General features: G+C 42.3%; 1 protein-coding gene across 2 annotated transcripts in view; it reads left to right on the top strand.

Annotated features, from left to right (window-relative positions):
* Window positions 1-14,358, top strand: part of LOC141191534 (uncharacterized) — a 40,435-nt gene extending 26,077 nt beyond the window's left edge. Inside the window, exons 2-7 of one of the 2 annotated variants that reach the window (XM_073661427.1) lie at window positions 949-1,098; window positions 1,224-1,403; window positions 1,492-1,615; window positions 1,699-1,796; window positions 9,781-9,871; window positions 11,921-14,358. In XM_073661427.1, coding sequence (XP_073517528.1) covers window positions 1,021-1,098; window positions 1,224-1,403; window positions 1,492-1,615; window positions 1,699-1,796; window positions 9,781-9,871; window positions 11,921-13,698 — 2,349 coding nt within the window. In that variant the 5' untranslated portion in view covers window positions 949-1,020 and the 3' untranslated portion in view covers window positions 13,699-14,358. Of the gene's footprint in view, window positions 1-948; window positions 1,099-1,223; window positions 1,404-1,491; window positions 1,616-1,698; window positions 1,797-9,780; window positions 9,872-11,917 lie in introns of both variants that reach the window. The other variant, XM_073661426.1, reaches the window with a different exon arrangement.
* Window positions 14,359-14,957: the final 599 nt, after the last annotated feature.

Genomic DNA, 14,957 nt, shown 5'->3' with positions numbered 1-14,957 from the left:
TAGCATTAACTAGCCTGAGCTAATACTTGGATACCTATAGCACGTATACAGTAGAAATAAAAGATTTCATTAACATGTCAGTTAAATTTCTTCTGGATCATAATTATTTCTGCTTTGACAATCAAATTTTTTTTTTTTTCTTACAAAGGAGGGGAGTAAGTATGGGCAGCAAATTTTCACCGTCATTGGATTAATGTCCAAATAGGAGGAGCAACACATTTACCTTGAGAGCAATATTTACAGCCCAAAAAATCATATGGTACGGTCGATTTATCGACGAACTCCTCCTGATATGGGGAGGCACACAGGAGGAGGCGTTGAAATTTGCACAAAATCTCAACAGCAATGATTTCAATTTGATATTCACACTTTGTTTTGAAACCCCATAAAACACTGTACATGGAAATTTTGGTATCAAATAACTCCTGTCTTTGTGGTCTTACAAACAAGCTTTTATAAATGCCTCAAACTTCGAAGTGTGAATCAGACCTGAGCTCTAACGTGATAGAAGATGACAGTCCGGTGAAGACGGGAAACATATAGACGGCCGGTTGTGATGTAGTCAGTGACAGACTCTGGCCAAATATGTATCTAGAGCCGTAGTGGAAGATGAAGATTTTGTCTTAATCATAAAGTAGTTATTTCTCATATCACGTGTAATCAATATCTCCTGCAGTATTGCTAATGCCGATTCCAGTGTTGGTAAATGAGATTAGAATTAGCAATAAGGAAGATGAGTCTATGGGAAAGGTATTCACTTGCAGATTCTGAGGAAGAAACTACTTGTTGTCTGTGGCCTAAAATATATAGGCTTTATTAGTAGATGTAAAGAAGAAAACTAGATACTGTAAAACATAAATCTCCTCAAATGTTTCCCTTATTATCTCCAGTAATTGTATTATTACACAGGGTTTTTGTGCCGTTACATCTGCTCAACTTCGCATTCAGGTCTCTACAATATCGGATCCTCTCAGTGAATATCTTCTATATAAGAGAATTTTCCAGAATTACGCATCAAAGATGAATATGGACACAGACAAGATGGCTGAGAAAATAATGCACCTCACCCTAGAGATCCTCTTCTGGGTTACTGGAGAGGTGAGAGATTCTGATGACGTCACATTACATCATTCTTATGTATGGAAATAACAGACAGAACTGGAGAGGTGAGGATTCTGGAAATATTCGTAGTGAGATTTATGAATGTGTCTCTCCATAATCAGGATTACACAGTAGTGAAGAAGACCTCTAGTGAACGCTGTCAGGACCCTGTGTCTGAGGGATGGAGAAGACCCCTGAGCCCAATCACGGAGCTTCCACCTCACCACCTGATACATGAGGACATCAATGACCAGAAGATCCTAGAACTCACCTACAAGATGATTGAGCTGCTGACTGGAGAGGTGACACTGCTAGGAATGAGGAATGCTGGGACATTTTATAGTAAAGCTATGAAGGGATTGGAGGGATAACTATCATTGTATGTGTCAGGTTCCTATAAGATGTCAGGATGTCGCTGTCTATTTCTCCATGGAGGAGTGGGAGTATTTAGAAGGACACAAAGATCTGTACAAGGACGTCAAGATGGAGGTTCCCCAGCCCCTCACATCACCGGGTAATAGACAGGACTGAATACACACAGCCTTTAATTGTCTATATGTAAGGAATGAATTCAGTCCCTGTATGTGCTTCCTCTAGATCTATCCAGTAAGAGGACAACACCAGAGAGATGTCCACATCCTCTTCTTCCACAGGACTGTAAACAAGAAGATCCCAATATTCCTCAGGATTATCAGGTACATGGAGAGAAGGTGTCATGAGATCTCTCCTGTGATGTGTATACGGTTGTGAAGGTCTTGTGTTCGGTCTTGTTTTATCCACCAGAGTTGTATGGTTTGTACTTGTATAATGAGAATGGTGGAGATGGCTGGATTAGAGCTGATCATTAGTGATGAGTGAGTGTATTCGCTATACGCACGGATAGTACAGTGTTCAGGTTACTTGTTATATTGCGAGCATTTGTGTTCGCCTCGCTATATTCGAATGTCCTGCCCTGCAGTTTTGGCGCCTCCTTTGCAGCCACTAAACATTCTGGGCTTCATAACCATTCACAGTAATGCCGCAGACATCTTGGTTGTGGCATTACTGTGATTGGCTGGCCACCCAGCTTCATAGGGTCTATTCAAGCCCTGTCGTCGCCATTTTGTGCACATTGCATCTGGAGCCTGCATTCTATAAGCATAGGGAGAGATTGCTGAGCTGCTAGGGAGAGTGTTTAGGCCTCTTGGTAAAACAAAAGCCCTTTTAAGGGCTACCTGCAGTGTATGCTAGTTCTGTGTTTAAAGGAGCCGCTCACTAGCTCCATAATACCTTCAAAAAAATAGCTCTTTTCAGAGCTGAAGACACACAACAAAGTCAGAGTACAAGGAGGGAGAGATTGTGTATTAGGTAGGGAGTGTATTAAGTAGCGTTCTACCAGTGTCCATATTAAAACACCTCCTGTCAGAGGCAAAGCAATATTTTGCCAGCACACACAGAAGTAGCATTTTGTGCTGCCTTTTTTTTTTTTTTTTTTTTTTTAGCACCAGTCTGTTTTCCCTGCTGTTTTAGGGGTCAGAGCCTGCCTTCTGTCCATATTAGTCCACTAAAAAAAGTGTTTTGTGCCCTACACAAAGCAGTAGTCCAAACATTTCCTACTGCCTGCAACAAAGCACGCACCAGGCCATTTGAACCACTATTTTGGCTATGACAGCTAGCTTGGCTTGTGCCATCAACATCTGAAAATCTGTCAACAAAACCCAAAATGCCAAAAAAGTCTGTTGTTAAGGGATGTGTCAATGGTGCGTGAGAAGGCACTCAGTCTGTGTCAGGTCAGAAGCAGCTTGATGCATCCACTATGTTCCTGGAAAAATTTCCCAGTCTGGAACGTAAACGTGTGTGGAAGCCACAAGAGTGAGAGCAGATTCTGAAAAGAGAGCAGATAGCAGAAAAGGCCTCTAAGCATTTGTCAGGCAACAACAAATCTTCCACGACCACACAGTCTACTGTGGATACACAGAAGACTGGCCCATCCAATCCTGAAGCTGGTTCTCCTTCCTCCAACCATTATCAGTCACAGGAGACATATGACCCCAAGCTTGGCCACTCCGAGGATCTGTTTGGTATGTATCCTTTGGTTGGCTCTGGACTATCACTGTGCAGCATTGAAGAGGGACAAGAGGAGGTGGCGTGCATTGATGCTTATGTATTTGAGGACCTATGGCCAGAAGAAAGACACTTGGCGGAACATTATTTTTTGTCTCCAGAGGTGGAGGCTGATGATGATGAGACACAGTTGCTATCAGGTCAGCCTACAATGTCAACTGGGAAGGAGGATGAGATGGAAGACGAGGTAGTCGATGATGAGTCCACTGATCCGACCTGGACCATTGGCATGCGTAGCCATGACAGCAACACAGAGGAAGATGGATATGTAGCACCAACACAGGCACCAAGGGGTCATGGTTTGCCCAGAGTGAGAACTGGGTCAACTGTTCCCAAGAGCACCCCCGCTGTCCGCCAAGTCAGGGTAAGGGGGTGTTCAGCTGCTGTGTGGAATTTTTTTTTCTGAAAGTCCTTCAGAGAAAAACATTGTAGGCTGTAGCATCTGCCATACCAAGTTGAGCAGAGGCCAGGGCAAAGGCAACCTACATTCTCACAAGGCTCAAGTTCGATGCTTGCAAACCTATTCAGGAGACATAAATACAAAACAAAAGACATCAGCCCACCACCTGGATATAGGAGTACTACCGGACTAAGGCACCCTGAAGGAAAAGCCCCTCCAGAGACGGGCCGCCCTCTGGGAAGCCAGTCTTTCATACTTCAGAGAACGTACCTTCACCAGGTCACCTAGGATGTTCCTACAAACTTCATCTGCACTTAGGATTTTACTCTGCGTCAAAACTAAAACTCGTGCTTTCCACGTGAAATACTTGACCACTACACTTATTATGAATAAAGTGGTTCGGTACCTTCTCCCATGGTCTCCGAACGCTCCATAGGCCCACCCGGCATAGGACAGAGTAGCCAGCCGTGACCAACCAATGGATCTCCTGCCCTGTTGTACACCTCTGTATTAAAGCGACAATGAAGCAGGAAGTGCTCCATGCTTTCCAGCATGTTAGCACAAGCCTCACAGGGGGCAATTCCTCGGAGCTCCTGTACTTCAAATTGCCCCTTACACACAGCTTACCTTGGAAGCAGCACCAAGTCAAGTCCCAGTACTTCTTGGGGATCCTGCTAGAATTTAACAAACTCAACCCAACCTCCAGATCCCGACTTGGGCAGTTCTTGAGGACCAATGGACTCTGAAAATGAGAAAGCAAGACCCTCCTATCAAGGAGTTTCCTCGGGAGGGACCTCACTCCCCATATTCCCAGACCCCACCGGTGGATCATTTTGAGAACCGGGATAACATAAGCCGGGAGATGCCCATGCAGTGTGCGAGGATCTTTCAATCTTCCCCCTGAAGATTGATGGCTAAAACCATCCCTTGCAGGATAATACCCATGGAGGAGCCCTCTCCTTCCAGAGGTTTGCCACGTTAACTTTCAAGAAGGTGTTCACTAGGAACACCACGGGGTTCACCATATCCAACCACCCTAGTCTCCTTGTGCGGTAAGTGACCTCCCGCTTGACTAGGTTCAGTCTATTCCCCCATAACATCTGGAAGAACAGACTGTAGACCCGTGTCCAGAGAGGCTTTGGCAAGACACAGACGCTGCCCAGGTAGATTAGCAAGGGGAGCAGGAAAGCTTTGCACAGGTCAACCCTTTCCCTCAGGCTCAAAGACCAACCCTTCCATTGGTCCACTCTTTGGGCGACATCTTTGATTCTGGCCTCCCAGTTTTTCATGAGGTAATCACCCTTGCCGAATTCAGTGCCCAGGACTTTGGCGTGTTCTTGGGGTTCGGGGAGGGTGGCCAGAAGATCAAACATGGGATCTCCGCCTCCCAGCCAGAGACTTTCACACTTATCCTGGTTGACCTTGGACCCGGATGCCTCAGAGTAGCGCTCCACTTCTGACATCACCACCATTGCCTCCTCTTGCGAAGAAACAAATACGGTGATATCGTCCGCATAGGCCACTACCCTCAAGATAGCCTCCGGCGCCGCCCTGCCCATCCGCACCCCTGCCAACGATCCACAATCGATCCTTCTGAGGAAGGGATCAATTGCAAAGGCGTGAAGCAAAGGGCTAAGAGGACAGCACTGACGGACACCAGATCCTACCCTGAAAGGTTGTCCAATCCACCCATTTGTTTCAATTGACATTTCTCGTGTTGGAGCCATGATTCATGTCAGTCCACTTGGTGCAACAGCTCTCCAAGGTGTGATCACTCCTTTTTAGATGCAGACTAACGAGCAGATCTAATTTGATGCAGGTGTTAGTTTTGGAAATGAACATTTACAGGGTGATTCCATAATTTTTTCCTCAGAATTGAGTGACTTCATAATTTTTTCCCTCTGCTTGGTCTGAAAAAAATTACCCTTACTGAGTACCACATTTTTAATCTTGATTTCTTTTAGTGTTCCTTAAAAGCCTAAAGTTGCCATTTGAAATGAATTTAGTTTTGTGCCATGTCTATGATCTGCTTTTTTTCAACATTAAACAACTGAATGAACATCCTCCGAGCCCGGTGATTCCATAATTTTTGCCAGGGGTTGTACAATGGAATCGTTTAAGAGGGCCTTTGTGGATCAGTTGCTGAAAATATCACCTTCAGATAATGATGGTGGCATAGGTACCAGCTCTTTTCAACACCAAGGGATAATGGGGAGATACACGAACCCAAGCTCCAACGGAGGTGGGGGGAAAATGTGCCCAAATTGGCCAATTTTAAATAAACCAGCAAAACTGCAAGGGCTATCTGTGCCTATAAAAATGCCAAGGAGGGATAAGTTGCAGAACATGGTCAAGGATTACTTTTAAGTGACCATACGTGTGTCCTTTCTGACGCTTCAGTTCCCTTTAATTATTGGGTGTCTAAGCTGAACACTTGGCCCGACCTCTCTTTATATGCCTTGGAGGTGCTGGCCTTCCCGGCTGCTAGTGTGGTGTCTGAGCGTGTTTTCAGTTCCGCTGGGGAAATCATCACTGATAGGCGCACACGCCTCTCCATGGAAAATGCAGACAGACTTACTCTGATTAAATTCAACAAGGACTGGATATCTCCACAGTTTGTAATCCCTCCAGATGACAGCAAGCCAACCTAAATTCACCAAACATGCAGATTCATGCTACTGCTGTTAACCTCACCCCCTTCTCATAAAAACCAGATTCCTTCCTTTGTCAACCATGACTCAGCCCATAGGGCTAATTTTTACAAACTATGCACATTGTGCAGTGGACAAACCAGGACAGTATTCCTACTCCAGCCTAACTACTATTTGTGATTGGAGACCCTTGGGATGGTGGCTTCCTGCGTCAACCATGATTCAGCCCATTGGGCTAATTTTTACAAACCCTATGCACATTGTACAGTGGTCCTACCAAACTAATATTTGTCATTGGAAGTTTGAGGCCCTAGTCACAGGTTGTGCCGCATTGTGACTGAGATAGGGAATACATATTCAATAGAAATGTACTGTCAGTCACCCCATTTGGCAAAAAACATGCCTGGCTTGTGCCACATTGTGACTGAGATAGAGGATACATATTCAATAGAAATTTACACTGACTGTTGATGACCGACTGATGGCCCTCTGAAAATTTGAATTGAGGGCCATAACTACTACAGTACTCCATTGTAGATAATGTTTGACAAGGGATGCCCTTGTCAAGGAATGTCCCTGCACTTATGACACAGCCCCCAGGAGTAATTTTTGGAAGTACGATGCACATTCTGCACTGGACCAAGTAGTACAATATCAAGAAGTCTTCTCCTCCTATATAATCTGGGGAATATTAACAATCAAAAATAACTGAGCCATTTGGAGAAGCTTCACCAATCCATCCTCGAGGGAAGCACCATATATCCTTTGTCCATTGACTTGCACAAGTGATATACAGTGCCTACAAGTAGTATTCAACCCCCTGCAGATTTAGCTGGTTTGATAAGATGCAAATAAGTTAGAGCCTTCAAACTGCAAACGAGAGTAGGTTTTATGAACAGAAGCATAAATCTTACAAACCAAAAAGTTATGTTGCTCAGTTGAATTTTATTAAATTTTAAACATAAAAGTGTGGGTCAATTATTATACAACCCCTATGTTTAATATTTTGTGGAATAACCCTTGTTTGCAATTACAGCTAATAATCGTCTTTTATAAGACCTGATCAGGCCGGCACAGGTCTGTGGAGTTATCTTGGCCCACTCCTCCATGCAGATCTTCTCCAAGTTATCTAGGTTCTTTGGGTGTCTCATGTGGACTTTATTCTTGAGCTCCTTCCACAAGTTTTCAATTGGGTTAAGGTCAGGAGACTGACTAGGCCACTCCAACACCTTGACTTTTTCCCTATTGAACCAGGCCTTGGTTTTCTTGGCTGTGTGCTTTGGGTCGTTGTCTTGTTGGAAAATGAAATTACGACCCATCTTAAGATCCTTGATGGAGGAGCGGAGGTTCTTGGCCAAAATCTCCAGGTAGGCCGTGCTATCCATCTTCCCATGGATGCGGACCAGATGGCCAGGCCCCTTGGCAGAGAAACAGCCCCACAGCATGATGCTGCCACCACCATGCTTGACTGTAGGGATGGTATTCTTGGGGTCGTATGCAGTGCCATCCAGTCTCCAAACGTCACGTGTGTGGTTGGCACCAAAGATCTCGATCTTGGTCTCATCAGACCATAGAACCTTGAACCAGTCTGTCTCAGAGTCCTCCAAGTGATCATGAGCAAACTGTAGACGAGCCTTGACATGACGCTTTGAAAGTAAAGGTACCTTACGGGCTCGTCTGGAACGGAGACCATTGCGGTGGAGTACGTTACTTATGGTATTGACTGTCCCCACTGCCATGAGATCTTCCCGGAGCTCCTTCCTTGTTGTCCTTGGGTTAGCCTTGACTCTTCGGACAAGCCTGGCCTCGGCACGGGAGGACACTTTCAAAGGCTGTCCTGGCCGTGGAAGGCTAACAGTAGTTCCATAAGCCTTCCACTTATGGATGATGCTCCCAACAGTGGAGACAGGTAGGCCCAACTCCTTGGAAAGGGTTTTGTACCCCTTGCCAGCCTTGTGACCCTCCACGATCTTGTCTCTGATGGCCTTGGAATGCTCCTTTGTCTTACCCATGTTGACCATGTCTGAGTGCTGTTCACAAGTTTGGGGAGGGTCTTAAATAGTCAGGAAAGGCTGGCAAAAGAGATCTTTAATCCACACATGTGAAGCTCATTATTCTTGGTGCCTGAACTACTTCTTAATACTTTAGGGGGACCAAACAGAATTCTTGTGGTTTGAGGGGTTGAATAATAAATGACACTCTGAATTAACTTTTTACGTTTTAAAAAAAAAAAAAAAAAAAATTTGCTGCAGTGCATTTCCCACTTCCAGGCTGATCTACAGTACAAATGTCACAATGCCAAGTTAATTCCGCATGTGTCAACCAGCTAAATCTGCAGGGGGTTGAATACTACTTGTAGGCACTGTATTTGAGCTCGTCATCCAGTTAACTAGTGCAGCTTTATTTTTCCGGTTCACTAAGTTCAGCCATACCTGAAGATCGCAGGCTGCACTCACTGCTACCTACTAGTACTCCATTTCTCTTGGATATTTTCTCTGTAGTCTCTGCCCCTAAATGAGTTAAATAATACAGTGAGGGCCCTACAATATGAGTAAGTGATGGCACTCTCAGATGTACACGAGGGACCTCCAAAATCTCTAGAGTAGGGCACTTCAAAATGTATGTTACAGGGCCACACGAGGGCTCTCACAAAACTCAGCTTTCCTGCCTACTAAAAGGCCTCTGAACATTTGAATTTAGGGCCGCAGTATCACATGGTGGTGGTGGTGGAAGAGGAGGAGGAGGGTCAAGCCCAACGCTACAATGGGCACATTGTAAACTGCTATTGAATATGTATTCCACTATCTGAGTGTCAATGATGGAGGGACCGCCCAAATGTCTAAGTAACAGCTGTCCCTCCAAGTCGCATGTTACAGAGCTACCTGAGGCCTCTCAAGTAAAAGATCTACATACCTACTAGTACTTTCTAGCTGTGCTTGTAAACTGCTGGGGAATAGCGAACTGAAAAATGATTTATGTCCGAGGGACCTACAAAATGTATAACTCAGGGCCCTCCCAATTGTAAAAGGCGAAAAAAAGCCACAACATTATGTGTGAACAAAGGCTAAAAGGATATTTTTTAGGTTTCTCTAGTTTATATAGCCTTATATACAAGTGATTGTGCAGGAAAAACTGTTTCATAATCTTTTTGGCCTGTTAAATGCAATTTAGGTTAGGTTTGGTAGTTGTTCTTATGTGTCTGTAAAGTGGCGTAATACTGCGACAAACTTATTCCCAGAAACCATATGTGAGTCAGAAATGCAGGCATATTCTCCAGGCTCTTCCCATTCTGTTTCATCACTTTCCTATCCATTCCTGCCTTTTCCTCAGGCCCCCAGACCTCTTTGTAGGGTCCAGCATTTCCCATTGACTTACATTGTACTCGCTATTTGGAATGAATACGCGATTATTGCAAAGTACTCATTATGAGTATAGCGATTACGGATATTACGGTACTCGCTCATCACTACTGATCATATATGTGACTTCTCCATCTGTCTGTGACTTGTACAATATTTGTTTCAGGGTGAAGATCTGAACCATATTAAAACTACAAAGACATATGTGAGGGGTGATGAGCGGTGTAAAGAGGAGATTCCTACAGATAACCGTCCAGGTGAGTAGTAACCACTAAATGCAGAGAAGTCACAGATTCTTCTCAGTCACCGGCTGTGGCTGGTTTACTGGTCATGTAGTCCAGCTGTATCACGATCGTGTGATCACCATTTTGCCTCTAGACCAAAATATTGTCCTCCACCAAAAACAGTTCAAATGACTTTGGGCATTGAAATCCCTTTTCTATAGAACTTACAACCTGGAAGATCCACCTACCAACTGAAATTAGAAGATCCTGACTGTTACCTGCCCAGATCTGTAAACTACCAATGCAAATGACAGCATATGTAGAAAGTGCTGACAAGTTAGAAAATCACTTGAAGAAAAATATTATGATGGGCCTGTGAGAAAAAGCAGAGGGTAATGACGCTGTTGGCTTCTTAGAACCCTGATATCTTATTAGATGAATCTTCCTTCTCTCCCTTCTGTGCTGCTGAATGTGCTCATATGGTCCCTACAAGACCAGGTCCAGTCTTTATGACCAAACCTCGCTTTTATGATAGGCAACATTAAACGTGCAGTGAGGGCCAAGTGTGAATTTCTGTATAATAACAACGGAGTTTCCCTTTACCCTGACTTTTCAATTTATTTTTAAACCAAATAACTTCAAATAGATAAAGTATACAAAAACGTCACAACTTTGCCATGATATATCTCTAAGCTGTGAGTGGCTGATGGCTGTAAAAAATGTATTCATGCTTGCAGGAGATATGTAGGCATGACTCGAGCCCTGGTTTCATGGATTCACTCCACGTCATAAATTATATTATCGATCCTAAAGAATTTACATACAATTTATCCTGAAATGGGGAGCATTACTACTTTCTCTACTCTTCTGGTCAGGACTCATAGTAGCTCCAACGGTCTACCATAAATAAGTGCAACTCTGATTTAGTGTTGGAGTCCCCCTCTCCCAAACATACATTCTTGCTGGGGATGTAAAGTGTTTTTTTTTTATTCTGTCTTCTTTTTTTATACAGGTTCATTCTGTACGATAGTTTGATTGTGTTGGGATTGGCCTGCCTCACTTATGTGAGTCTGTAACTCAATGGTAGTCTTCCAAAAAAGGTCTCCATTGTCTCTTCCAAATGCCCGAGTTTTACATTTAAGACACCTCAGCTCTGCACTATTATAAAAAGTTTGCATTAAATGTATATTTCTTCTTGATACTCATCTGACAGAAAATATTGGCCCTTACTATAGTTTAAATTGCCAGGAGCTACCAAGATGCATACTCTTAATTATCCCAGAGAGGTTTCACCACTAGTTGCTTTTTTTTTTTATCTTTCCATTAGATGTGTTATTGTCTATAGTCAAAGTTTTGCCCATCACCCTTTAACCCCTCTACATTGATCTGTACTTACACAAAGACCCCTAGGATTGGACTTAATGTTGCCTGCTGTTCTGTGGTGTGAGATGACAAGAAGAATAGTCAGGTTGCCGGATGAGAACAAGGAGGGCAGAAAAAATACGAAATCAGAAGACAGTAGTCAGTAAACGGGCTGGGATCACAAGAAGAAACTAAGAAGAAAATACACAACACGGGAGCTGAACACAGAGGACCTAACCAGCGGAGAACAAGGCTGTATCAGGCAGCTTCCGGCATTATGCGTGAGCTTTAGTAGGGTGCGGTGCTTTCCATTTGAGTTAAGTAGGGATCATATTTGACTTTGGAAGAGCGGATTTTGCTGTATTGGTTTATGGAAGCCATGTTTCTTTTCAAGAGTTTTTGAGCCACTAATCATGTGGAAACCTCTGTTTTTCCATTGACAGATGAAGGGCCTGAGTGGAGGCTTGTTTTTTGTGAGATGAGTAGAAATTTTTATTGGTATTATTTTCGCATATTTCATATTTGGGAGGCAGAATGAACAAACAGTTGAACACCAAGCTCTACTGGTTCATGCTATGAGATTTTCTATCAGACTGTCTTGGTGAATAATTCAATATTTTTACATAACTTGCCATTTGTACCAACAGTTTAAGTAGAACTGTTCAAAAATATAAATTTCAAGAATATTTTATACAAATATATATTTTTTTTACTTAGCAGATAACTGTACTAGGAGATCAGAGGGACGGCTGACATCTTCAATTTTCAAATCAGATGAGCTGGAGATCTCACAGGATACAATTGAAGGGAATGCTGTTACTCCAAATTTACCATCATCCCTTCACAGCAAAGATCTGTCATCTTATCCTTTCAAACAGGTCCTATCTTCTGATTCATTACCGACTACTAAGGAAAATCAAAGTCACAAAATAAGCATTAAAAAACTAACTGCTCCTAAAGCTAAGAAGCCATTTTCACGGTCAGTATATGGAAATAGTTTTCCCCTCAAAAAGTTTTTTCTTAAACATCAAAAAATTCACACAGCAAAGAATAGATTTCCTTGTTTCAAGTGTATGAAATGTTTTAATAGGAAAGCAAGCCTTCTTAGTCACCAGAGAACTCACACAGGGGAGAAGCCTTTTTCATGTTCAGAATGTGGGAAATATTTTTCAGAGAAATCAAGTCTTATCAAACATCAGATAATTCACACAGGGGATAAGCCTTTTTCATGTTCAGAATGTGGGAAATGTTTTAACCGGAAAGCGCATCTTGATAGACATCAGAGAACTCACACAGGGGAGAAGCCTTTTTCCTGCTCAGAGTGTGGGAAATGTTTTTTCCGGAAAGCGCATCTTGATATACATCAGAGAACTCACACAGGAAAGATGCCTTTTTCATGTTCAGAATGTGGGAAATGTTTTAACCAGAAATCAGATCTTGTTACACATCAGAGAACTCACACAGGGGAGAAGCCTTTTTCCTGTTCAGACTGTGGGAAATGTTTTAACAACAAATCAGCTCTTGTTAGACATCAGAGAACTCACACAGGGGAAAAGCCTTTTTCATGTTCAGAATGTGAGAAATGTTTTACAGGGAAATCAAATCTTGTTAGGCACCAGAGAACTCACACAGGAGAGAAGCCTTTTTCATGTTTAGCATGTGGGAAATATTTTACAGAGAAATCAAGTCTTACCAAGCATCAGATAATTCACACAGGGAAGAAGCCTTTTTCATGTTCAGAATGTGGGAAATGTTTTAACCGTAAAGCGCATCTTGATAGACATAAGAGAACTCACACAGGAAAGATGCCTTTTTCATGTTCAGAATGTGGGAAATGTTTTAACCAGAAATCAGATCTTGTTACACATGAGAGCACTCACACAGGGGAGAAGCCTTTTTTATGTTCAGAATGTGGAAAATGTTTTAACAACAAATCAGCTCTTGTTAGACATCAGATAACTCACACAGGGGAAAAGCCTTTTTCCTGTTCAGAATGTGGGAAATGTTTTACAGGGAAATCAAATCTTGTTAGGCACCAGAGAACTCACACAGGAGAGAACCCTTTTTCATGCTCAGAATGTCGGAAATATTTTACAGTGAAATCAAGTCTTATCACACATCAGAGAATTCACACAGGGGAGAAGCCTTTTTCATGTTCAGAATGTGGGAAATGTTTTAACCGGAAAACGCATCTTGATAGACACCAGATAACTCACACAGGAAAGATGCCTTTTTCATGTTCAGAATGTGGGAAATGTTTTACCCAGAAATCAGATCTTGTTACACATCAGAGAACTCACACAGGGGAGAAGCCTTTTTCATGTACAGAATGTGGGAAATGTTTTAACCAGAAATCAAATCTTCTTAGTCACCAGAGAACTCACACAGGGGAAAAGCCTTTTTCCTGTTCAGAATGTGGGAAATGTTTTAACCGGAAAGCGCATCTTGATAGACATCAGAGAAGTCATAGAGGGGAGAAGCTTTTTTTATATCCTTAATGTGGAAAATGTTTTACTTGAAAAGACACACTTTTAGCAAGAAAAAATCTTTCTAATAAATGAGTGCATACTATAGACTGGAGGTAGCTTCCTTTGACCGAGAACAATGAGAGACAGTGTCCTTCCTGATCAGTGAGAGAACTGCTCTCTCCTCCAGCCCCACACTTAGCTGATTGGTGCAGAGGAGAGGAAGGTACTGGGACCTGTACAGAGGCTGCACTTCCTTACTGAGCAGCTGAAGAACCTAGCTCAATGACCTTTCAGATTATGTAACACTGTTTTACATATTTTTAAAAGTTGTCAGGTTCTGCTATGAACTGAGCCATTTCTTAATGAGTTTGACCTCCTGAATTTAAATTGGACAATTGAGTTTTCCTTTTACTGCTACATATAATTAATGATAAAAGCTTCAGTACTTTGAAACATTATTATTCTTGTAAATATACAGATGCAGAATATTTTGTTATGCCACTTTCCTGATATTTATTTAGAGAAAACTTAGAACAATTCAAATAACTAAAACCTGTCTAAACCTTATTGCGAATTTTAAACAGTTACAGAAATTGCACTACAAAATTAGTCCTCATTCAGTGACAACTGTTTTTTGCTTGTTTCTTGTACTCCTGTATCGGATCATCTATTAAAATTATGCAACAGTAATCTGCAAGTGTTGATGGATTTCCTTTTTCCTTGATATCTTTTCTCCATAGCTGCAATATCTTGGTTACATCTCTCACAACCCTCGTCTCTCACTACTCCACAGTTTGGTGTAAGAAAAGTCTAGAATGTAAGAAATTAATCATTAAGGACATGTTACAGCCAAGATCCTTATATGTTTTGAGGAGAAATGACACCAACTCTTCATAGTTACTGTATCTGCCCTTGAGTTTCCCAAAACGTTAGTTACCACAAATGCAAATCTAGACCATACAGCCTTTTCCTTGCCCTGCAACAACTGAAGAAACTCCTCATCTTGAAAAAGCTTAAAAATCTGAAGTCCAATAAAGACTCCTTCTTTTATTTTTATATTTGCTTCACTTAACCTTGGAAAATTATCAATCAGATGCATGAATGCTTTTACATTTTTATCCATAGCCTTTGCAAAGTTCTTCATTAGGCCCAACTTGATAAGATTTTGTTACCACCATTGCCTAGGTGGATCCTCAACTTCTGGATGCAGGACAGTTTACTCCCTTTCTGAAGTAAATGTCAGAGAGGCCAGTCCCTTTTTTTTGTAGCAATATTCTCTTGCATGACTA

The sequence above is a fragment of the Phyllobates terribilis genome, unplaced genomic scaffold (assembly GCF_046119375.1).
Source record: "Phyllobates terribilis strain yellow unplaced genomic scaffold, ASM4611937v1 Scaffold_47__1_contigs__length_9908305, whole genome shotgun sequence".
Lineage (NCBI taxonomy): Eukaryota > Metazoa > Chordata > Amphibia > Anura > Dendrobatidae > Phyllobates > Phyllobates terribilis.
This window is presented reverse-complemented; position numbering and strand designations above follow the sequence as displayed.